This window comes from Arachis duranensis, chromosome 10 (assembly GCF_000817695.3).
Source record: "Arachis duranensis cultivar V14167 chromosome 10, aradu.V14167.gnm2.J7QH, whole genome shotgun sequence".
NCBI lineage: Eukaryota > Viridiplantae > Streptophyta > Magnoliopsida > Fabales > Fabaceae > Arachis > Arachis duranensis.
The window spans coordinates 15,465,884-15,491,499 of NC_029781.3; the positions used below are offsets into that span (position 1 = coordinate 15,465,884).

The 25,616-nt window shown below is 30.1% G+C and overlaps 2 protein-coding genes and 1 pseudogene across 2 annotated transcripts; 2 read left to right on the forward strand and 1 right to left on the reverse strand.

Moving 5' to 3' along the window:
• Positions 1-3,290: 3,290 nt before the first annotated feature.
• On the reverse strand, positions 3,291-4,850 carry LOC107469210 (putative ETHYLENE INSENSITIVE 3-like 4 protein; annotated as a pseudogene).
• A 16,222-nt stretch (positions 4,851-21,072) lies between these two features.
• On the forward strand, positions 21,073-21,504 carry LOC107469209 (uncharacterized mitochondrial protein AtMg00810-like). Its single transcript, XM_016088589.1, has one exon. The coding sequence runs from the start codon at positions 21,073-21,075 to the stop codon at positions 21,502-21,504; it is 432 nt and encodes a 143-aa protein (XP_015944075.1).
• Positions 21,505-24,591: 3,087 nt separating this feature from the next.
• LOC107469208 (uncharacterized) lies at positions 24,592-25,310 on the forward strand. Its single transcript, XM_016088588.1, has 2 exons — positions 24,592-24,787; positions 24,865-25,310. Exons 1-2 carry the CDS (start codon positions 24,592-24,594, stop codon positions 25,308-25,310), a joined length of 642 nt encoding a protein of 213 aa, XP_015944074.1.
• Positions 25,311-25,616: the final 306 nt, after the last annotated feature.

A 25,616-nucleotide genomic window follows, 5' to 3' on the forward strand; every position in this document is an offset into this window, starting at 1 on the left:
CGGTGAAATGGTTTGACCGAACCGTTTAGGAGAAAATATTTTCAAAATGTTTGAGGTAGGGTTCGAACCCTGTTTTCAAAGAAACCAAAAAACTCCACAACCACCAGACCACTATATATAAAAGATATAAAATAATTAATAAATTATTAAAATTTAAAAATAATAGTTATTTTAATATAAAAACAAAATAAAAATATTGATGATAGAGTAAAAATAATAAAATATTTATTGTTCATGTTCAATATTGTTTTAAAATAACTTGATATTTTAAAATGTTAATAAAAATATGTATTTTAAATTTTAATTTTAAACTTTTGATTATTTTTTATTTTTTATTTACATAGAACCGAATCAACCGGTTCAACCAATAACCCAACGGTTGAACTAATAACCCAGTGACCCAATAATTTGACCGATTTGATTACCGGTTCGATTCTGACAACTATGATTACTACAACATTCTTAGAAACATGTAAAATTAACTATTAAATTTGGTTGCTCTTAATCGAAGTAGTAGTTAGGCTCAAAATGTAGTTGCATCTTATATGTAAAGATCATAGTTGAATATGAGGCAACTATCGTTTTGCATGTAATTTTAATGCTCTAAAATTATTAGAATTTATTATTTAGTTATCAATGATAAAAAATATAGATATAATATATTATTAAATTATTAGACTAAAATAATTAAATTGACTAAATAATTATCAAAAACAATAATTGTTCATCATCTCTAACATTTTTTCAGTTTTACGTGAAGGCATTATTATCTAAGTAGCCACCACAAACATAAAAAGAAAAACCCACTCGACACGTACGTGCTTGAATCAGCACACCACGCGCATGTAATCTCCTTTTCCACTTCAAGCATTATAAACACTTTTGGTTGACATAATACTTCAAGGAGCTATGAAATAAATTCAAAAACTGACTGTAACTTGGTTTAAATCTGGGATGTGAGGCTCAAGAGACTTAGCTCAGGTAACTTTGCCACTAGGCAAGGCTACATCTTATAAATTTGTATGTTAATTATTGTATATATTATATATCCTTTTTAATTAAATTATTTTATATTCGTTAAACTTAATTTTAATTTTAGTTTTTTTATTCATTTTTTCTCAAGGTTAGAATTTTTTAATTATACACTATTATTTAAATAAATATTAAATTTATTAAATATTTTCAAATTTACAAAGGTCAAATATCTTTTATTAATTATAACTAACATTTTTTCTATGATTATATAATTTTTTTTGAATAAATACGTGAAGCATGTAATAGATATAAACTAATTAATAAATTATTGAAATCTAACAATAATTAACTTAATACAAAAAACAAAATTTAAAAAATACTTATTATAAAAATAATAAAATTTAATTCTATATAATTTTTTTTCAAATGCTCTCCTATTCTTATTGCATAATTTTCTTTTACCTCTTATATCCACATTGTTTCTAAAGTATTTTATATGAAAAAATAAACACATCCACATTGTTACTTTATATTTTATATGAAAAAGTAAACATCTATGCTAAAATAAATAAACATGTATAATATATGAAAATAAACAGAACTTAAGTGATTTTAAGAAAAACAAAAAGTAAACATTTAATAGATAGAGGAAAAATAAAAAAATACAAGCATATTAAAAATAACATAACTAAAATATTTTTGAAGTTGCTACTTTAATTATTTTTTTAATGAGTAAAAATTTATAAAATTAAGCACTTAAATTAATTTCTAAAGAACTTTAAATTAGACAATTTAATTTTTAACAATTTTTTATTATTAGAAAAATCTTCAAGAATTATTTTGATTAGACACATTATTATTATTTTTAATAAAATTTTAACAAATTTTATTGTAGGTCTAAATAAATTAAACTAGTAGTTCCTTTTACAGAAAAATAAATTCGTCTAAAAACTTTAAAATAATAAAAAATTGTTAATTACCAAAATATTTAATTTATAATATTTGAAAATTAATTTAAATATTTACTCAAATTATATAAAACATTATTCAAATGAGAATATTCATGAAGATGTGACTGAGGCTATATACCAAACACACACAACAAACAAAATCATACGTTCCAATTCTATCATACAAACTAATGTAATTTGTATGACTAACTAACATCCACCCTTATCATCCAACTGTTATGACTATATGCTAGATATTCACAAGACCAAAGCAAGATAGTTGTCTCATCTATTTGATCAATCACCATTCTTACCGTTATACACAGAAAATCTAATACCATGTGTAATCTGTTGTTTCCTTCCTCTAATACCACGTGTACTGTGTTGTTTCGAATATCACCTTTTGTGGTGCCAATCACAGCAATATTCCTAGAGTTTTTGACTCTTGCCAAAGCTTTACAACTAATCCACTCCAACCACTTGGTTGAATCCCTTAGCCTTTATCCATCAATCTTGTTTTATGTTTTTCAATGTCACAATGAAATTTAGTGCGAATATTCATTTACAACCATTATATTTTTCTGTCAAATCTTTTTTAGTGCATCGAACTCAATGAAGTGTTATGTTTCAATGTATTGAGATAAATAAAATCCTTTTATATATTAAGTAAGAGGAATCCTTAATTTTTTTTCTAAATATTTTTTAATTTTTTTATATGCATGTATTGTTTAAAAAACATGTTTTTGTGTTACATGACTAACAAATTTTTAAATTTTAAATACTAAATCTTAGTTCTTAACAATAAAAAATAAGATATGGCTAAATGTGTTAAAAAAAGTTTTACTCTTTAACATTTCTCTTAAAAAATTGTTTACTTCCATCATTTACTAACTTTAAAGTATTTCAAAGCACATATAATTAATGCCAATATTACATTTCAAAGCACATATAATTAATACCAAAATTGTTTACTTTAATCTTCTACTAACTTTAATCATATCCATAATAAAATAACATTTTATTTAAAAATACCAATATTACATATAAGAGGAACATTTTTTAGATGCTATAATTAATCAATCTAATCAGAATCATATGTGAGCAAATTGTGTATGACAATGTGATAGTAGAGAAAACTAATAATTAATTAAATAATACATAAAAACTACAATATTTTTAAACATATAAAATTAATTATTAAATATTGTTGCTCTTAAACGAAGTAGTAATATAGTCCCAAAGTGATGAAGTAGTTGCTTTTTGGTTAAGAAGATGGCCGTATTATATATTCTGATGAATGGAATCTATCACGCTTTTAACCATCTTTAATGCTGTAAGTAACTCACAATCTTCAATGTCATTCAGTCACAACTTTAAATTGTCCTCACCAAAAGCTTCACCCGCAATCTTTTCCATTCCATTCATAATATCAATATCACCAAAATCAGTGTCACCAAAGTTATTATTATTATTATTGTTGTTGTTGGCCTTAGCTACCTCCATGTTCATCCAATCTCCAACACTTATCATCCTCTCCTCACTCGACGGGTAATTATGGAAAGCCTTTGAATTTTCATTGCTGCTGCTACTTCCTTGATGATCGAGAGTGGCACCGCGAAAAACGCATATCGACTCGTGGTCCATCCTTGAATTCTTGTCTCTAAATCCCATGGACAAATGGCTTTGTGGACAATCTACGTTCTGACATGTATATAGTAGTTTGTCTACAAAACTATTACCATTATTATTACTATCAAAATCACACTTTCGTTTTTCACTGCCTCCAGTGCTACTACTGCCATCACCACCAAACAAAACATGATCAAGTGAATTATTAATAGAATTTATTAAGGATGACTCAAAGACTTCAGTTTCTCCCTCACCGTCTTCCTTATTATTCTCCTCGTCCCTAGACGAAGAAAGGGAAATCTTAAGACACTTGTTGGTAAGTTTTAACAAAGCTTTTTCTTTCTTCACAACTTTGAACCAAATAGCGCTATTTTTGTCAGTCATCTTATCTTGCAAGGTCTTTGATTGAGTCACAAGCCTTCTCAATTTCTCTAAGTTAGGGGACATGTGCTTTATAACTGAAGCCAAAACCGAAACCTTCCATATTTTCTTCAAATCATGGGGTTTCTTGTATGGTAGTGGTTCCTGTTCTTGAGCCAAAAAGCCCTGTTTACCCCAACCATACCTATGACCCATTAGGCCACCATGGCGGGGCCACACCTTTATCCAAAGGATACCCCTTTGTGGCGGCACACAGTGTTGCATCAATGATGAAAGAAGAGATCCTAGTGTTGCGTCTTGAAGATTTTGGAGAAGGTGTATGCTTGACGACTCATCTAATTCTTCCTTTTCAACTAAGGGTAAATATTTTGCAATTGCTGAAGGAGAATTTTGGTCAAATCTAATATCTTCTTTCCACCATTCTCGCAAACTATTTGAGCTGTCAGTAACCGGCTTACCTATGAATTATAATTAAAATATTTTAATATCAAAGTGAAGACGGAAGTATGATAAAAATAATTATTATTATTATTATTATTATTATTATTAATTTTATATAAAAACAAATTAAACTTTTTAATGATGCATGGTTCATTTTTAATTAAAAAATAAAATAAAAAAGAAACACTTATTTTAAAAGAAATAATGGTGTAATTCTATACCTTTTTCAGGAACGATGCCATAGACGAATCCACGAGCTTTGCAAACTTTCATGATCTTGACCATGTATTTGAAGACGGAGTTTTGTGCTCTAAACATCTTTTTCTTTATCTTTTTTATCTTCTGGAGAAGGATACAATCTTTTCATATGCGCTTTTTCAGATTTTCATAGTCTATCGTTTTATCTTCTGCTGTTAAAGTAGCATCAAATTTCTCATCTTCTGTATTAGTCAATTGAACATAGGGCGGATCCATTTCTTCTTGGATCAGCACTATGATGATTTTTTTTATAAAAGAAATCAAGTGAAATGTGGAAAATATGTGTATAGAAGAATAGATAAGAGTAATTGATATTATGTTATTACACTTCGTGAAAGTTATGTGCGTATATATATAGATATCCACGAAAGTTGTAGAATGGCGGTGTTAGAAGGATCTAACGTCAACAAAGTAATTTTAGCTTAGTGGAATTGTAAGTAAATAATTCATAAGAGTGATGAGACAAAGTAGGCATTATCGAGGTGAAAATTATACCGTGTTTATACTTATTGAAAAACGGATAAATGTGCAATTAACCTGAGAAAGTTAAAAGTTGTTTGAGTGAAATAATAAAAAAGATGAAGCCTTCTGTTTACATGCACAATTTGGGTGATCCAATTCAACTAGGTATGAAGGTATTTTTTAAAATTTGTTATTGGTATAATATTCAGCTTTTTATTATAATAATTTAAAAAAAAACAAAATAAATACATCTAAAAATTATGAATAAATTTAGTATTTTTTTAAATTAAATACATATCTAAAATACAAACTAAATAAAACTGAAATTTAAAATTTAAAATTTAAAATATATAGCTGTCGTCTTTCTCGGTGCCGTCGCTTCATCCCAGCGTCGTTCGTCCACTTCGCCGTTCCTTTACAACGTCGTCGTCTACCTCGTTTGTCCTTGGCATCGCTTTATTTCTCGCTGTTCAGTCCGCAGCCTCATTTCGTCCTATTCTTTGTCGTGTTCGTCTTCGTCAGCATCGCTAGAAGTGGATCTCAGGTGTTTTGAATGTGTCTAAGAAAAAGCCATTCATAGTCAACCATATGTATCTGTTTAGTTATTCAATCACATTGATTTTGTATGCCATGTACAACATCCTAATTTGTATTGGATAATGGTTTAGGTAGAGTTGAAGAACTTAAAGAATCACAATCCTCAAATTGCCAACACTGATATATTTGCAGTTACAGTCACGGTAAGAGTTTAAATTTTTATTATGATTTTAAATGTGTTTTATAAATATTTTATGTATCACTTCATAATTTTAAATGTGTTATAATTGTTTTTTAATGTTTAAATTTAAATTTAGTTTTATGATTTTGGATGTGTTCCAAAAATATTTTTTATATAATTTAATAATTTTAGATGTGTTACAAAATGAAGGACTAAACTTTTGAATTGAAATGAATCATGGTGACTTAAAATTAGAGAGGTGGATAATGAGATAAAAGAATAAAAAAAACAAAAAGAAAATTGTGTTAAGGGAGAGAAGGAACATAAAAGAAGGAAACAATAACTAACTAGAGAAATTTTAATTTTTAAAATTTAAGTCACTATCTTCTCCTCCTCTTTTTTTTTTTTTATTTGATTTTTTTCTCCTTTATTTGTTTCCTCTTCTTTTTCATTATCACCACCACCATTATTATCATCATCTTCTTCTTAGTTAAATGTCACAATTAATTTAACAGTAACAAAATACATTATTTAGTCGTGAATGACACAAAAACATTTTAAAAGACCACAAGTTTATAACCTTGACTTACTTAACCAACAAAATAAATTTAAATATATTTTAAAGTTAAAAGATATATCAAATTGTTACAAATGGCGTAGGAATGACCAAATCTCATATATATTAGTTCAATACCATACAATTAATTCAATAATAACAAAAACACATGATTTAGTTGAAAATAACATAGATATTTTTTTATAAAAGACACAATAAATCTTTAAATAAAGAACCATAACCTTAACTTACTTAACCAACAAAATAAATTTAACTATATTTTAAATTTAAAAGATATATCAAATTGTTGCAAATGGTAGGAATGACCAAATCTCATATATATTAGTTCAATACCAAACAATTAATTCAATAATAACAAAAACACATGATTTAGTTGAAAACTAGATATTTTTTTTATAAAAGACACAATAAATCTTTAAATAAAGAACCATAAATCTAAAATTTTAACTCATTCAACCAACAAAATATATTTAAATGTGTTTCAAAACTAAAAAAGACATCAATACTACTTCATTTAGTTAGGAATGATATCACAGTTAAAAAATTTCTTCGTCAAAATTAAGAAATTTTTATGTCAATTAAGAAATTTTCTGTTACATAAATTCTACACAATTTAAAACTCCTCCTCCTCCTCCTCTTCTTCTTTGTCGTCATCGTCTTCTTCTTTTCCTTCTTCATTTTCTCCTTCTTGTTTCACATTCTCATAATTTATCCTTTTCTATCCTCTTAATAAGAATATGTATCACGGTTAAAAAGTTTCGATACTATTTTTCTAATAAATTATACAGAAATTAAAATTCTCCCTCTTCTGCTGCTTCTTATTTTACTTTCTCCTAATTATTCTTGTTTCATCCTCTTAACATGAATAAAAATAAAAATAAAAAGAAGAAAAAAAACCAAACATAAAAAAAGTAATAAAAAATGTTGTGATAACTGTTAATCTGTTACTTTGATTTTTTTTATTATATTAGTTTAATATTTATAGTAATTAATTATAGCAAAAATACATATTTTGTAATTAATTTTGTGTATTCTTTATATATTTTTATTATAATTAATTACTATTAACATTAAATTAATAAAATAAAAAAATAATCTACGAAACAATAACCAATGGAAGGAGAATGAAAAAATAAAAAATAAAAAATCATGGACGTTTGTGTGAGTAAAAAATGGGTGATTCAGGTGACCAACTTAGCCTTTATAAATATTGTGTAAACCTTATCTTATCCTCTAAGATAATTAAAAAAATATTACATACATAGTAAAAATCGGTTATATACTAAATTATTATGATATATTTGTATATATTTATTTCTATTATTTTATATATTTTTAATTAAATAATCATTCACTAAAATAATCAAATTTATCATAATAGAATAATTAAATAATAAAACTGTTTTATAATAGATTAATAAAACAATTATGAATCGCTAAATATGTATTTTTTATACTATGACTATTTTGTTATACATATAGCATAATTGAATTTTGTAATTAACTCAATTATTTAATCCATGCAATCAAAATTATGACTATCCAAAAACTATTATAATATCTATGTCAAAATTAATAAAATTAGGAATTAACTAATATGTATTTAAGAATACAAATTAAGATTATCAATTTAAATTTTTTTTTATAGAAAACTTATAAAAATAAGTTTTTAATATATTTGTTATATAACTTTTTAAAGTAAAATGTTTAGATTTTTTAACAAAGAATGAATAACTTACAATATACTTTAAAGATACATGTTAGAGAAATCTATTAATAACTATTCTTAAATAAAGTAACACATATAATTAATAATAATAATAATAATAATAATATGCTTCATATATATTTTTGTCTAATTCTTAAGGTAAGAGAGTAAATTAGAATTGCATATACGCCGTAAATCAAATTTCACATTTCATATGGACCGGTCATTTTTAATGTTCTTTTTAACTATATATAGTATTTTAATTAGTGTTTTAGTCACTCACCAAAAAAATTAGTGTTTTAGCAATAATTAATAATTAATAATACATATTACTTTTAAATTTATTTTAAAAATATAATATAAATCAATACTAAAATCAAATACGTCCACATAGAGTAGTTGTATTTAAATAAATCTAAACATAAAAAATATTTGTATTTTTTTATTTTTATTAATACACAATTCACACAAACATAAACCAAATAAATATTATTAAATTTCGTCTTTGTAACGCCCTAAAATACTTAGACATCAACTAAATAGCGTTTTTATAACTGTTGAGTAAGAAAAAACTGAATCCATGTAAAAGAATGAAAATGATATGAGCAAGTTTGTCATTTATGCCAATGAGTTTTGCATGATGTAACGTGGAACGTGGTCAGATTCATTTTAGCAAGTAGTACGAATTGATAGATAAACTCCGTATCATATATAATATAGTTTAATAAATATAATATTAATACGTATGTGACCAATCATTTTACCAAGGGACTAAGTTAAATTGGAGAGTATGGAAGAAAAAATTATACCCATTCTATAGAGAGATGATTATTTTCATTGTATAAAAAATATAAACATGACTTTAAAATGATGGTCTATGTAACTCAAAATAAATACTCTAATTGGATTACAATGATTTTGTTTACCAAAATCTTATGCCGACATAAAAGAGAGGTTGAATGATGAAACCAGTCCATATTAGTTAAAATAAATAATTATTTTTTATTATAAAAAATTTTAATATTGATAAAATTTATCATAAAAAAATTAATATTATATTCATCAAAATAATTTTTATTTAACAAAAATATTTCATTATTAAAATTTTGTTAACTCTATTAAAAAATATATAAAAATCCTAAATTGTCTATATCATTACCTTCTTCAACATCTTCTATCAATCAACTCAATTTTAATTTTTGTGTGTCCCTCAATTGTATTAACCATACAAAATATGATCGATTAACTAATATTTGTCTTTAGAGCACATGATAAAAATATAAACTAAGAAAATTTTTATAAAAAAATACAAAATTTAAATTCTCAATACATTTATTATGTATTTATTAAAATAAATTATTTAAAATTTTTTATTATTAGTAATTTTAATTTATACTCCTAAAACACATATTAGTTAAATCCTAAGAAATAAGTATTTACTTGGAGACACAAATAAGTACATCAGAATCAAAGCAATAAATATTGAAGAATCAAAGTAGAATAAGAAAATTTTAAAAAAAAATTAAACCATCATCAATAAAAATTGAGCGCAAAATGTAATTACCTAATTTCTCTCCAAAAGAAAAAGGAGAAAAGAGATAAAAATAAAATAAAACCTTCAATGGAAAAAACTAAATAACAACTCAATTATATTTTGCAAAAGATAGCAGGAACAAAGAAAATATAAATATTAGCTCTTATATTATTTTGGAGTACTATATCTAAGATTAACTTTTTTTTTTAACAATAAAATCTCAATAATAATATTTTAGATATTAATAAAATAAATGATGATTTTTGAATTTTAAAAATTTGTTAATCATTTTATTTTAAATTTATAAATTTGTAAAAACATAAATTTTTTAGACTTTGATTTAAAACAAAAGATTTAAATTTTTGTTTTTATTAATTTTGATATTTTAAATATTTTATTTAATTTTAAATAAAATATTATTTTATCATTTATATTTTGAAGTAAAACATATCAATAACTTATTAAAAAAAAGTAAAAAATGAGTTGATTTGTACTTTATTTATTTTTTACTCACAATGTTCGCAAAATATAATAGGAAATTTATTTGATTTCGCAGCCTATCTCTACAAAATTAGCTAATAATACATAATAAGTAATAACATATGCTTTTTAATTTTTACACTTGGAAATGATTGAATCTTTTATTGAAAGACTAAAAAGCTATAGCATTGAGTTTAATCAAAATGGTTGTCATATGAGTGCAATTGAAATCTCATAAGTAAAAAGCTATAACATTGAAAGATCATATTTTATTCTGTGAAGTATTAAAAAAATGGAGAGGATCAATTTCTATTCCTTCATACAGTTATTGTTGTTATTGTTACATATTATTATTGTTGTTATTAATATTTTTTATGATTTTAATTTTTATAGTTTAAGCCAAAAAATTTATTTAGTTCAATCTTTTTTTTATTTGAATTTGTCTTTATCATTCAACTTGATTTTAAAATCATTAGTTTTACCTAAATTTTAAAATTTTGGACCAAATTATCTCTAAAAAAAGAACAGAAAAAGAAAGAGAGAGTGAAAAGAGAGAGAAGCACGAATAAGCGGACGTGGTGGAGACGCAACGACACAAGCAGAGAGTGAAAAGAGAAAGAAGCACGAATGAGCGGACGTGGTGGAGAAGCATCGACACAAGCAGATCGGACGACAGAGTTAGAGTCGCGTAGGCAGATCCTCCAATTTGCTATTTCCCAGCGAGTTTCGCCGCGCTGTTCCTCCCTACTCGCCGCTCGCATCCTCATCCTTTTACAGTTTCTTTCCTCTGTTTATGTCTCTAGTGCATATCTACTTCTTCTAGTTTCACTTCTACTTCATTTCACTTCTAAATTAGGGTTCTAATTCTATTCTTTTTTTTTAATTTTGTTGATTCTTTAATATTCGAAATGTAGATTTGTTTTTATCATCAGTCACTCGTCTTGGTATTGATTTCTACTTCTGTTTCTTATTTATTACATTATTTTTTACTGTCTTGTTGTGTCTTGTTGCTGCTGCTAGTATTTCTTGTTTATTCTTGATAAAATTGTGAAATAATAAGAAAAAAAAAGAATACAAATTTTTATTGATTGTTGATTGATTGAATTGAACTGTAGTGTTGTGAACTATGAGGATACAAATAAATATATATAGAGCATTGTCTTATGAAAGATAAAAGCAAATAAAGATAAGATATGAACAACTAAAGATAAGATAAAGATAAGATAATAAAGACTAAAATTGTAATTAAATTTATGTATTCTGTTGGGCTGAATTTGTGGGCCACGAGACTTCTTTATTGTTGTCATGGGCTAAGGTAGAAGAGTAGTTTAATACGCCCCCACAACCTAATGGATGGAAGATGTCAATAATTCACAGTTTGGATAAGTTCCGATGAAATTGTTGAGGAAGACGCGTCTGATGTGGTGGTGACGCGGAGGAAGATGCGTGCGGCAGAGCTTGAGCTACCAGCGGCAAAAATATAAAAGGAGATGCTGTGCTTGAGCAGCGATCTTTAAAAAATGCTTGTGGCGGAGCTTGAGCTGCCGGCGGCAAAAAATATAAAAGGAGATGCTGTGCTTGAACAGCGATTTTCAAAAAAAAAAGAGCGCAATAAGATTGATCTTTAGAGGGCGCGTATGGCGCAATAAGAGTGGTCTTCAGAGGGCGCGTAGAGCGCGATAAGAGAGGACGCGTAGAGGGCGATAAGAAAGAGGGCGCATAGAGCGCGATAAGAGTGCAGATATAACTGCTAAAACAGAATGCAGATTAAACTGCTGGAAGAAGGCGCAGTTGAAACTGTCGGAAGAAAGGAGGCGCAGATGGAATAACCAAAACGGTGGATTTTCACTTGGATGCATGTAATAAGGATGGTTGGATTTCGAGCTAAATTGGAAGATTGATTATTCATTGTGGGAGGAGGTTGAAAAAAAAAGCATGGTGATTTCTTACCGGAAAGATGATAGCTTATGTATCCTCTTCAAGGAGGATACCAAGACTCTGATACCATGATAAAATTGTAAAAGAATAAGAAAATAAAAAAATGTGAACTTTTATTGATTGTTGATTGATTGAATTGGACTGTAGTATTGTGAACTATGAGGATACAACTAAATATATATAGAGCATTGTACTATGAAAGATAAAAGTGTAATTGAATTTATGTATTCTGTTGGACTAAATTTGTGGGTCACGAGACTTCTTTATTATTGTCATGGGCTAAAGTAGAAGAGTAGTTTAATAATTCTTTCTACTTCTATTTTAAAATTTTTATTATTGTTGCTGATACTGTGAAAATTTTTGTTGCTGATAATGCTTTATTTTCTTACTAATAATTTTATTTAAATTTATTTTAGTGTCTGTAAAAGAAAAAGTATAAATTTGGATAAAGAAGAAGAAAAATCGGATATTTTGACGAAAAAGTTGCTGGAGAAGGGTTGTTAGAAGAGGATATTTTGGTCTAAAAAACAATTTTAAAACCAAGTTGAGTCGTAAAGTTAAATTTGAATAAAAAAATTATAAACAAATAAAATTTTTGGCCTAAATTTTCAGAATCTAAAATCGTACTTAACCATTATTCTTATTATTATTGTACATCTAAATTACCTTAATTTATCTATAATTTTTTAAAAACATAAATTTATATATTTACTAATTTTTGTAGATCATGATTTTCATAATTATTGTAATAATTCTTCAATTCAGGTGAATTGTTTTGAATCTTGTGAACCGTGTATTTCATGGGCTTTCATGCTAGTATAAGAAACAACTATGATGAATGTATTCCATCAAAAAATGATAAATGTAATTATATATTCTCTAATTAACCTTTAAACTTTTGTTAGCGTTCGTGTATAGAGTGCGCTCCACTCCAATTTTCGTCTTTACATCCATACCTTTTTTGTTTCAAATTTGTAAGCCTAAAGTCTAATTATTAGATCACATTTTTTTTTTATATTAAATTTTCAATTTGTTTCCTAACTTTTAAGTAACATGGCATGGGATAAACTAACTAAATTGTGAGACGAACACACACAAGGCTTTCTCTCTACCACTACCCACTATGCTACAAAAACAATAATTAAATTACTCCGTCACTATATAAACACACTCATTTTTTTCCATTGCCACCAAAACATGTTCACATTTCTTCTATTGTTTTCTTGTCTGTTACTCGCTACTAGCGAGTATTTTACCACCCTCTCTTGTTTTGCCCATACATGTTCACATTTTTCTATTGTTTTCTTGTCTGTTACTCGCTACTAGCGAGTATTTTACCACCCTCTCTTGTTTTGTCCATACTGTAATATGCAAAGGGCAGTGCTACGTAATGAAAGGAATAATTTTTTTATACACTGAAGAAACGTGGACAAACTGGTTGGTAAACATGTGTTAAGTTGTTTCTCTGAAAAACAGCAACTTTGACTAGAAGCAGAAACAGTAGATTATAACAGATAAAAGAGATTAATAAGATAAAATATTATGTTATGTTAATTATTATGATTAAATGTTTGGACTTTTTTATTTCGGCCCAGTAAGATTTTTTGCAGCCGAATTATGTATTCCAAATAAATGGATTGGAATAGTTTTATAATTCTGATTCTTCTCTGGGTTTAATCCCCATCTAACAATAATGACAATAATAACAAAAACATGATACATACCGGCCCAAAAGGCCCAACGAATACCCAAACAGGGTTACGTTAACATGAAAAAAATTAATTATCATGGAAAAAGAGTGCAATTTTGTATACCTATTTCATAATAATAACGAAACTAACACTTTGTTGATTATAACTTCTTGAATACTTAATTCTTTCTTAAATTTCATAGCGATTTAACTGGATTTTATTAAAAAAAAAAAAACATAACCTGTATAATTGTACTTTTATTATTGCACATGAGGTAAAGGGGTTTAGGGTTTAGATGATCACATTAACATGTAACAATAGTATTGTCAGAATAATAAATTTATATGTCTATTATTAAAACTTTAGATAAATTAATTTCCAAATAATTTTTACTCTAAAATAAGTAAAATAAGGTAAAAATAATAAAAGTGACAAAATTATATTTTTTATTATTTTTATTTTTTTAATTGTCTAATTTAAAAATAAATATTAAAATAATTACAAAAACTCTATCTCACAACCTCATAAACAAATATCTCATTTCTTTTTTTTGAATTTTCAATTATCTCAAGAATACAATTTATACTAAATCGTATATTAGAATTAAAGATGAAATAAACGTAATTAATTCACATGACGTCTGACACGATATTCTCGCAGTTGTTTCGCATAAAAAATTGCCTTCTTTATTCAGAACACTATCGACACGTGTCTTGGGACAGACTTTCTTAATCGGACATTCTCCTTCATGTTGATGTACTTTTTCGTTCGTTCTTGTACTTTGTACAGGAAGGTCGGGTGCCTCTTCGACATGGATTAGGAGAACAGACCTTCTTTCAGGCCATTAACTACTTCCCATGATGGCAGCTTCAATGGAAAAATTTTAAATCTCTAAGCAGATCTTGCTGAATCTTTCCATAAAAGCTCGAAGAGTTTGTCCGACCTCCTATTTGATCACTAAAAGGCTTGTAGAGTCTTTGACCTTATTTTTCAGGATGAAAAACCGGGTAAAAAAATTCCTTGTAAGGTTGTCGAAATAAGTTACAGACCTAGGTCATAGACTGCCAAACCACTTCATTGCTGCTTTAGTTAACATCGTTGGGAAAGTCTTGCGACAAGTTGCATCCAAGCGTCAGCCAAGTACATTCGACTTTTAAAGCTACTAAGATGGTGTCTCGGGTCGGTCGTTCCATCATAGAGGTCCATGTCTGCGCTTTTCAAAATTCTGGAAACTTTAACCCGTAAAATCTCTTCCGTGAATGGATCTTCACCCCCGAAAGGGAGTCTCTTCCCAATCAACATGAGCTCTCTGACCTCGAAGGTCAGATTCAAGTTTCTCAATTTGTCCTTCTGAATCTCATCGTCGTCGTACTTCCCTTTTTAGAGCTTGTTCAGACTATCGTTGTTGCTTCAGTTCAATCTCGAGCTGCTCCAATCGTCCGTGGTGTCCGTGCACCAAGCACATGAGTTCTACTGGAATCTAGGTCACCATATCCTCAGGTGAGTGGGTTTTTGAATTTATCCTTTTGGGTTGCGGCTTTCATGAAGTCCCCTCCCATTATGGCCATCTGTTCTATCTTGTCGTGGAGGGACTACAAGCGCATGATCGTTGTTGTGATGTTCTGGCTAAAATTCGGATGCCATATGTTCGTCGTCAAGACGATCATCCACCATGATTGGGTGTAAACTTGTGGGTCCCTGGCAACAACGCTAATGTTCTGAGGATTACCTAAAACGGATGGAATGGGTCTAAACGTGAGGTCCAGACTTCTTTGGGGCAGCGTCCGATGTGGAGAAATAGGCTGTTGTTTTATCTATTTTGGGATATGTATATCTATGTATTTATACTTCGGCTAGCCTTAACTTCGCAGGTTGAGTTGGAGATTCGGTATTTTGTATCTCTTGACATTCTACTCTTTATACTTATATATGATCCTTTCCCATTTTACTCGATTTACGTTCACGCGAGCGATGCGCTTTTATTTTTGTGATTTATTGTTTAAACTTTCTTTCAAGACTCCTTGAATCTATATTCATTTCACCTATATTATATATATATGATTTTATTCTTAGAGGTCGTAATACCTCGCCACCTCAGTTTTATGACTATAGCATAAGATTCGGTGTGGTAGAATATTACATTGGTTACTTATTTAGATAAATAGGACCAAACTCGTGTTGCTGTATCCGACCTCTATAAGGTTGGGTAGGTGTCGGTCCGAATGATACATGTTAATTGAGATTTAGTCATTTTGGGCCTGCTTGAATTATGGGCCAGTGTATGAACACAAAGTATTATGAAAAAATTATTCATCATATACAAAAAAAATTATTTCTTTCATAAACTGTTAATATTAATAAATCCTAACAACAGTCACAAATTCAAAAAATTATGACAGTAGGGGCAAAATATGTATAGCATAATAATAATAATTTTTTTTAATAACAATCTTATGTATATATATATAAATCAGCTATCAAATTATCCATTAATCATTATGTATTTGTGTATAAATATATATTGTTTAACTTATTTTTAATGTGTATTTTGTATTTCAATATGTATTCTGTATGGGTGATTATTTTTTACGTATATATAACATGATTATTGTGATAATTATATTTTGTTATTGTAAAATATTATTAGTCTTCAAATATCTATTTTACAAATTAAAATATTAAAATAGTAATTTAAATAATAACATATATTTTAGAATTCTATTTGTTAAGTTTTATATTTTGAAAAAATTGAGTAATCTTTTTCTCAATAATACAATCAAAATTGCTCTTTTTCTATACATATTAGTAAATAATTATTTAAAAATTCACTTCTCATATTTTAGGAACCAACTCTTACTGATTTTAATAGTTGAAAAAGTTGTTTTAATTAATACAATTGTTACCGGAAAAGCTCAAGCTAATTTCAAAAGAAGATTTTTTTCGAGTCAATTTATAACAAACAACACCAATCTCATTTAAACTGAGAATTGATCATTCTAATAATCATCTAATATAAAATTCTTAAATTGACTATTATATATCAAAAGTTAAATAACAAATTATTATGAAGTCAAATTCAATAATTTAATAAAAACAAATGAATATTATCATTATATACTACTCAAAAAATTTAAAATTATAGTAAAAACACTTGTCTCCACAAATTACTACATAGATATGTCCCAGCCTAATAGCATTCATTTAATTTTTTTCTAAATTCATTCAACAAAAATCTATTCCTCCACAAAAATTATCACACTCAAAATACACCCTAAATCCTAAATAAAAAAACTGAATAATTTGTGATGTTCCATAAACCTTAAACATAATTTCCTAATTATTATTATTATTATTATTATTATTATTATTATTATTATTTGGTAAAAATTATTATTATTATCGCTATGGCTAGTGTTACTCTTCCAGTAAATGCCACTTTTTTCTAGCTCAACAGATTTCTTTTTTTTTTTTTTGCTATCCAAAATCCTCTTTCTTGGATTAAAAACTCTACCCATAACACTTCTGTTTTCGGATTTAAAAAGAAAAATGAGATCCATAACTACCTCGTACAAAAAATTTAGGCCCACTAAAAACGGCCCAATAATTACTAACATTAGCATTAACTTCTCCTAATTGTTAACGCCGGAAACGACAAGCTCATTATGCCTCTGTCTTGGATTTGGTAATTGTCCCCAATTCAGTCAGTATATAAACCAGTTTCATCCACGTACGTTCATCACGTATAAAAAATAAAGGCCTTCATCACCATAGTATTGGCCATATAAAAAATCTGTTTTTTTTAATACAAATAAAGATATAAACATATTATTTCTCTAAATATACAGGAGTAGAAAAATGGTCATCAAGATATGCAGTGTCATTTTATTATTAGCGTTCGCAAAATAGAAATAAAAATACACCCTAATCCACCAAGATATGCAAGTGAACATATTATTTAATTAATCATTGACGCTAGCATTTTTACTATCTTTTATAAGATCTTAGAAACAAAAAAAATTAAAAAATAAAATATAAATCAAATATTGAAAAAAATAAAAATATTATTTTTTATTTTTATTCTTATTTTTTATTAAATTCTAAAAAAAGACTAAAAATAAAATTTCTAAATTTCTGATAAAATTCAACTTTGATCGTAATGCTATAAAATCTGATTTAAATCAAATCTTAAGACGTCTATATTAACGTCATTAAGAGATATAGCTCGTGCATAAAGCTTTCGCGACGTACAACCATTTAACTTGTGATGTACAACCACTCCACAAGTAAAGAGTACGTTTTCTGAAAAACCAAAGAAGCAGTCACGGTTTTCTTGGTATACCATTAGTTCCCGAACCCAGAAAATTATAACGTCTATATAGTGAGAAACTTGAATTCGTCACGAACGCATGAATATAAAATTTGTGTGATTCCGAGTTCGTCAGTTATATCAATTATTAATTAGAAAAATAGTTGCCAAGAAGGCATTAACCTAAAGAAGCAAGAGCATGAATTAAAAGTAATAAGTTACAAAAAAAAATAATTAGGAAAGTAAAAGATAGTTAATAATATATGAATAAAAATATACATGAAAGAAAAGTAAAGATAATTTTTCTCATGGAAGAGAATGCATCATATTAGTATTGTAAGAAGAGAGCACGACAAAGAAAACATCAACATTAGAGTCGGTAAGTTGTATGACTTAAAGCCACGACCTTAGAAAGAAGAATGCTCTATTTGTTAAAGATCTCCGAGAGAGCAAACCTCAGAAAGATTCTAAAAACTACAAAACTAAGTGTTTCCGAATAAAATGCGAAAAGCCTCAAAATACTGTGTAAGTCCCATTAAAGTAACATCGGTAGGCAGACAACCTCACTAATCAAGTGCTCAGTGAGGGAGAGTCTCCGAACCAATAAAATATGATATGGAACATATTTTATTGGCTAGGCAGAGACCCCCAGCCACGGAAAATGTACTAGTTGGGAGAAGAGCCCTTAGTCAGGATGGATGAACTGGCTAAACTTAAAAATTCTGGAGAGGATCAGAATTGAATAAATTATAATATATTGATAGCCTTAATGAACACAAGCAGATTGTCTGGTGAGAAGGGGTGAGGCTTACTCTGATTGAACCATAGTGGATTATATGGTGAAAAGGAGAAGGGTGTAGAGTAGGGACGCCTACTAGAGTGAGAAACAGTCGTTTACTCAACTAGGCACTTGCTTTGGAAATTATTTTACTGCTTGAGCTGAGAAACCAATTGTTTTACTTCTTAGACAGGCACATACCAACAGAGTTGCATTACTGACTGAGCTGAGAAGTCATATCTGAGTTTATTCTCAGGTAACGTCGGGAAGTAGATGGTCAACCGACACGTGAGCTCATGATCCGCACTAGGGACAGGCATGTATCATAAATTGTTTGCGCATTTGATTGTGATTATTTATTGTTCATTCTTTCTACTATGTGCTATCTGCTTCTTGCTAATTTTCTATTCTATATTTTTTAAATTATATGATTTAAATTCTCCAAAGTTTAGAATAAAAAAGTAAAATCAGGAATAACAGTCGTAGAGAATAGCGTAGGAGGTACATTAACCCCAAAGGAGGATGCCAAGATAGAGTTATGATAGAGTTTGCGATACAAAAATAGCTAATAGACCTAGCAAGTGAGTAATTACGTTAGAATCAGAACTCTAGATTTTACGAGAGGGATAGGCTTTCCATGCTACACCTTACTGGGAACCATATAGGTTTTCACCCCCTTTCTTTTTTCATGTTCCCACAGATGAAAGAGTTGAACATAGCTATGTCCCACAAAGTATTGTTTGTTGAGCTACCAAAAGAACGCGTATTTGGAGACCCACTGAGAGATCGAGCCATTATTTGGACAGAGTTGTGCACCCACATGTATATACGTTATAGTGGATCTTTCGATTATCTACTATATAGTGCTCATTTCGATCCTGATAATCCTTTCAAAAGTTCCGTGATGTTTCATCCACTGAGAGATTATCATTCTTTTCCTCCTCAGTACTTCAGGGATCCAGCCATGCCAGGCACTTTTTATACTGGTCCATTACCTGTTACTTCTCCAGCTTCTCCACCAGTTAATCCACCAAAGTATGAGCCAATCGTGATATCTGATCTGGATGCCCAGATAGACCCTCTGTGTATGATGTTAGACCAGCAAGGCAGGATAACGCTGGACATGTTTTGACTTCTTTCAAGGAAGACCCTAGTGAGGATCCGGACTGGAGATCCGATGATACTATCGTTATAGTTTCTGATACAAGGAGCAGTGGTGGTGGTGGAAGTGGAGCTCAGACCTAGACAACGAGAGATTTTCAGTAGATGCAGTAATAGGATAGAGGTTCTTTTGTTTCTTAAACTCTGCTTTACCTGACTTTGTAGTATTTTCTTGAGGAATAGGACTTGAACTTTCTTTTGTTAGCCCGGGTGCTAGCTTAGGGGTTGTCTACATGAACCAGGTATATAAGAAGTTGTCAGTTGTATATATGTCTATATGTATATATATCGAAGCATGTCAAGTTTGTATGAACTAACTTGGGATGTATATAGGTATGAAAGTTTTTTTGTAATCTCGTTGCTATTTAATTTGCTGTTAGTTTGGCATTAATTGTATATCTCTAATGATAATTTTGTTTGTTGCTAATAGGTTTATTAAGAAAAAAGATATGATAAAAATAAGCTAACATATGCAATTTCGTTAGTATGAAAGGCTCATATGTAGTAAATATTATCGAGTCTAGAGTTTTATAGGATTACTGAGAACTGACATCTAATGACTGGCAATGATCTAGACCTACCAAAAATTGGGTTGTTACAATGGATGCTGAATTTGAGGCTTTAAAGAGGAACAACACATGGAAACTTGTTCTACTACCTGCTAGCAAAGAGTCCATAGGCAGTAAATGAGTTTTCAAGTTTAAGTACAACGCTGCTGATAGCCTACAGAAGCACAAGGCATTCCTCGTTGCTCTAGAATTTTTTCAGAGACCAGGCTTTGACTTTATCGAGACTTACAGTACAGTTGTAAAGCAAACATCAGTTAGGATCATACTATCCATAGTACTAGTAAGAGGTTGGTCAATAAGGCAAGTTGATGTGCACAATGCATTTTTACATGAAAAGTTCACTGAGGATGTTTACATGAAGCAACTATAGGGGTACACATCTAGTGACAGTAACTTAGTTTGCAAACTTATAAAGGCACTCTATGCGGCCTATAGCAGGCACCTAGAGCTTGATATCATAAGCTCTCTTTAGCACTTCAGAAACTTGGCTTTTCACCAATAAAATCATATGTGCCAATGTTTGTGCAACAACTAGAATCCTCCATCACTTGTGTATTGATCTATGTTGATGATATCATTGTGATTGGGAGTTGTATAGAAGTCATCACTACAGTTACTCAGAAGCTCAACTCAGCCTTTGTATTGAAGGACAAGAGAGAGCTTCACTATTTCTTGGGAATCCAAGTGAACAAGACTAATGATAGGGGATTAATGATGTCTCAAGACAAGTATGTGCAAGACTTGCTTGCAAAAGTGAGTATGAGTAACTGTAAATCATGTGCTACACCATTGTCATCTACTCTGAGAATTTATGCTACAGGAGGAGCTATGTTTGACAATCCTCATCTATATCATTTTGTGGTAGGAAGTCTGCAATATTTGACTATGACAAAGCCTGACTTGGCATACAGTGTAAATAATCTTGCTCAATTCATACAAAAGCTGTAGCAACACTCAATTTTAAAAATATAAATATAAATAAGTAATAATTTATTTTATAAAATTAGAGTTCCTTATTTTTAGAAAATTATTTTTATTATCAGTAATTGAACTGATTTTATAATAATTTAAATTTAATCAAATTATTATTATTATTATTATTATTATTATTATTATTATTATTATTATTATTATTATAAACATTGGATATAATTCTCATGAGTATTATATGTACTATAAATTTATATAGTTTTACTCTCTAGTATTATGTATTTATTGTTGTTATTATATTCACTATGTGCCTATTATTATTACTATTATTACGTTTATTATTATTATTATTATTGCATGACCATCATTACTATTGCTAGTATTATTATTACTATTATTAACTATAAAGCATAAAAAATAAAAGGTTATTTATACTTTGGAAAGTTTGCATTATTATTATTATTATTATTATTATTATTATTATTATTATTATTATTATTATATGCGCATGTATATATATATATAAAAGGCGGCAGCCATTTACTTAAGGAAAGCTATTGTATGCGTATACACATATATGAAATATCTAGTTATGATTATCTGCCGCCATATACATATATATAGTATATGAAGGAATGAGTGGCGAGAGAGAAGAGTGACCGAGAGAGAAGCGTGAGAACGTAAATCACTCCAAACTTCCGGCTTCGATTTCTTGCAATCCGTAACTCCAATAAAAAAATCTAATCCGGTGAAAGTATTCGTAACTTCCTCCTCTACACGTTGACACCATTTTTGATTAGTGGAAGTTGACAATAACGTAGCTCCTCTTTTATTTGGATTTGGCCAACGATAGTTTTAGGGGGCAAAGACGATTTTGGACGTTTTTAAGACGATTTTGGACGTTTTCTTCTTCAATAGCTCGGTCAGAAAGTTTTTCCAGAGCTTTGAATATTTTGATTCTGTACGAAGGTATGGTTTTGGTTTCTCGTAGTTAATGTTTAATGTCACGTGAAAACTTAGGTTAGAAAACCTTAAGATAGGAATGAAACGAATGAATAATTGATAGATTGTGTATATGGTATAAAATGTGAGGTTTAGTTGTTGTTAATAATTTGCTGTTGAAGTTGGTTGGTTTTAGGAAAAGATTTAATATTGGTATTTGTTTGATTATAAAATAATTTGTTACCATTTTGAAATAATTTGTTACTGGAAATGATTTGAAGGACTGAGAGGTGTTTGATTTGATAGTTGGGACCCTTGAAGGGTGGCAGAAATTCGAGCTTTAGAGGAGATACTGCCAGAACTTCTATAAGAATTGGAGTTTGATTTGAGGTGGTATTTTAAAAAGAAAGAGATTATTATGTGGCTTGTGTATTTGAGACTATTTGTTGACCCTCTGTCGCAAGATGTGATCAGGCACTTTAACTCCCCGGATTCCCCCATGGGCATGCATATATATATGAATATTGAATATTATATTTGAGCTTGGAGTTTAACTCCATGACTACTTGTTCTACTTGCTATAAATGCTTCTCTAGCTGTGCTTTTCTTGCTTGAACTATATGTGTATCTTTTCTGAGAAATTCTTCTTGGCGAAGGTGTGAGGAGAGAGGATTGTTCCACCAATGATTCGGAGGATTAGAGGAGACAGAACGTGAATTATTAGGTTAAAGTTAGATTCAGAATTAGAATACCTTAGATAGCTTACCTAACTTTTGGTTTAGTTTATTTTCCTTAAGAATGATTCTGAGTGTCGAAGTTTTAGGAATGCCTCTGGCTTTCCCGAGACCTTTTATATTAACTATGCGGGCACCTTTACCATACTGAGAACCTCCGGTTCTCATCCTATACTATGTTATTGTTTTTCAGATGCAGGTCGAGAGACACCTCGTTGAGCGTTTGGGTATCCTCCTTACGAGCGAAGAACTGTCTTTTGGACTGTCATATTTTGTTTTAGGCTATGTATATATGTTTATAGAATCTTCGCATGTATATTTTGTGTTTTGTCCCTCCTAGAGGTCGATTTGGAGATAAAGGGGTTTATTTTGTGGTTTGAGTTTTATTTTGGGTTGTATATATACATAATTATATACTCTGGTCGGCCTTAGCTTCGCAGGTCGAGTCTGGAGCTTGCTATCTGAGTTTTGGAACTCTGATATGTATATATATGTGTTCAGTTATCTTTCGATTTTACCTGTCCATTTTACGAATATCCATGCGAGTGTGTCACGATTTTCTGTTTATCGATTTTTTTAGCTTGTTCTTCAAGGCTCCTAGATATGATTTCACCCAACTATATCTATGTAGATATCATCTTCTTTTAGAGGTCGTAATACCTTGCCACCTCTGCTTTACGACTTAAGCGTAAGGCCCTGTGTGGTAGGGTGTTACATTATGGTATCAGAGCCGTTCGTTCCTATAGAGCCTGAAGGATGGACTGATTATGCTTCTGGGCATACTCTGGGTGTGTGTATGTGCTATTAGGATATCTGATTGATATATGTGGCATAAAAGTTCTTGAGCATGCATTTGGAACTTGAAGCATTAGACTTGCGATATTGAGTCTGATCAACTTAATATCACTTGTTTGGTGTGTGAAGGGACCAGATGTCAACTCACGGACGCGGTCGCGGCCGAGGTAGAGGTAGGATATGCACTGTTACTCCTGGCCTGGCAGGGAATGATCCAGTAGACTTCATGGCTGCCCTGGGAAATATGGCTGCGGCTATGCAGGTGACAGCCGAGGCACTGGGTAATCAGATAAACCAGGGTAATCACGGAAACAATAATGATGAGGACGGTCCCATGAAACTTGCTACATTTCTGAAAGTTCACCCTCCGACCTTTAGGGGAACCTCAAATCCCACAGATGCAGATAGTTGGATTCAAGCTATGGAACGGGCACTGCAGGCTCAGTAGGTTCCTGAGGAGCAATGGGTTGAGTTTGGAACTTATCAGCTGCAGGGTGAGGCTCAGCATTGGTGGCAGGGGACACGACGTATCCTGCAGCCAGATGGCGCTGTGATTCCTTGGGAGGTTTTTCGAACAGAGTTCTATAAGAAATACTTTCCTAATTCAGCCAGAAATGCCAAAGAACTTGAATTGATGCAGTTAAAGCAGGGACAGATGACTGTTGCTGAGTATACTAGCAGGTTTGAGGAGTTATGTCGCTTTTCTCGTATTTGTCAAGGTGCGCCTGATGATTTTGCTGAGTGGAAATGTATTAAGTATGAGGGAGTTCTTCGAAGTGATATTCTGAGCTTCGTTGCACCAATGGAGATCAGAGTGTTTTTCAGACCTGGTAAACAAAAGTAGAGTTGTTGAGGATTGTCTGAGAAAGGCGACATCAGATAAGAGTGATCAGCGAATTTTTGTTAGGAGAGATCAGGAAAGGAACTTCGCCCCTAGAGGATAGAGATCAGGGAAGGAACTTCGCCCCTAGAGGACAAGATTTTAAGCGAGGCGGTTACACCCCACAACCACATTTGGGTCAGAATAACTTCCAGAGATTCAGTAATAATAACAGCCAGGGAAGAGGCAAAGGAAAGCAAGCTCAGACCCCACCGAATGATTTAACTTGTAGGAGGTGTGGAAAGTACCACCCGATTACTCCGTGCAGGGCTGGTTTAGGTGTATGCTATTACTGTGGTGAAGCTGGGCATTTGTCTTGGAATTGTCCAGAAAAGAAGAAGAATCAAGAAGCTGGAAAGGCACAACATCAGGGACGCATGTTCACTATGACAACGGATGGTGCTGGAACCGCAGATACTCCGATTAGAGGTAATCATGCACTGATAATCGAAATTTCTGACTGCCTTGCGTAGTAAATAGCACGTAGCATTTATTGTAGTACATTACCGAGTTGTGAGCCTTGTGATTTTCAATTGAGCAATCGACTAAAAACCTCCGAATGGTGAGACAGAACGATAGTTGGTCAGCCTAGAAAAGTGACTAAATTCTTGAAGAATAATAATAAGAGTGGCGCAGCAGTAGTGGGTTGAATTATTTTGAGTATACAACTTAAGTTATACATAAAGAACCGGAAATGTTGAGAGTTATGTGGGACAGTTACCTGAAACCCGGAGATGGTAAGTTATGAGGAAGAGACATGACATAGGTTGAACCCGTAA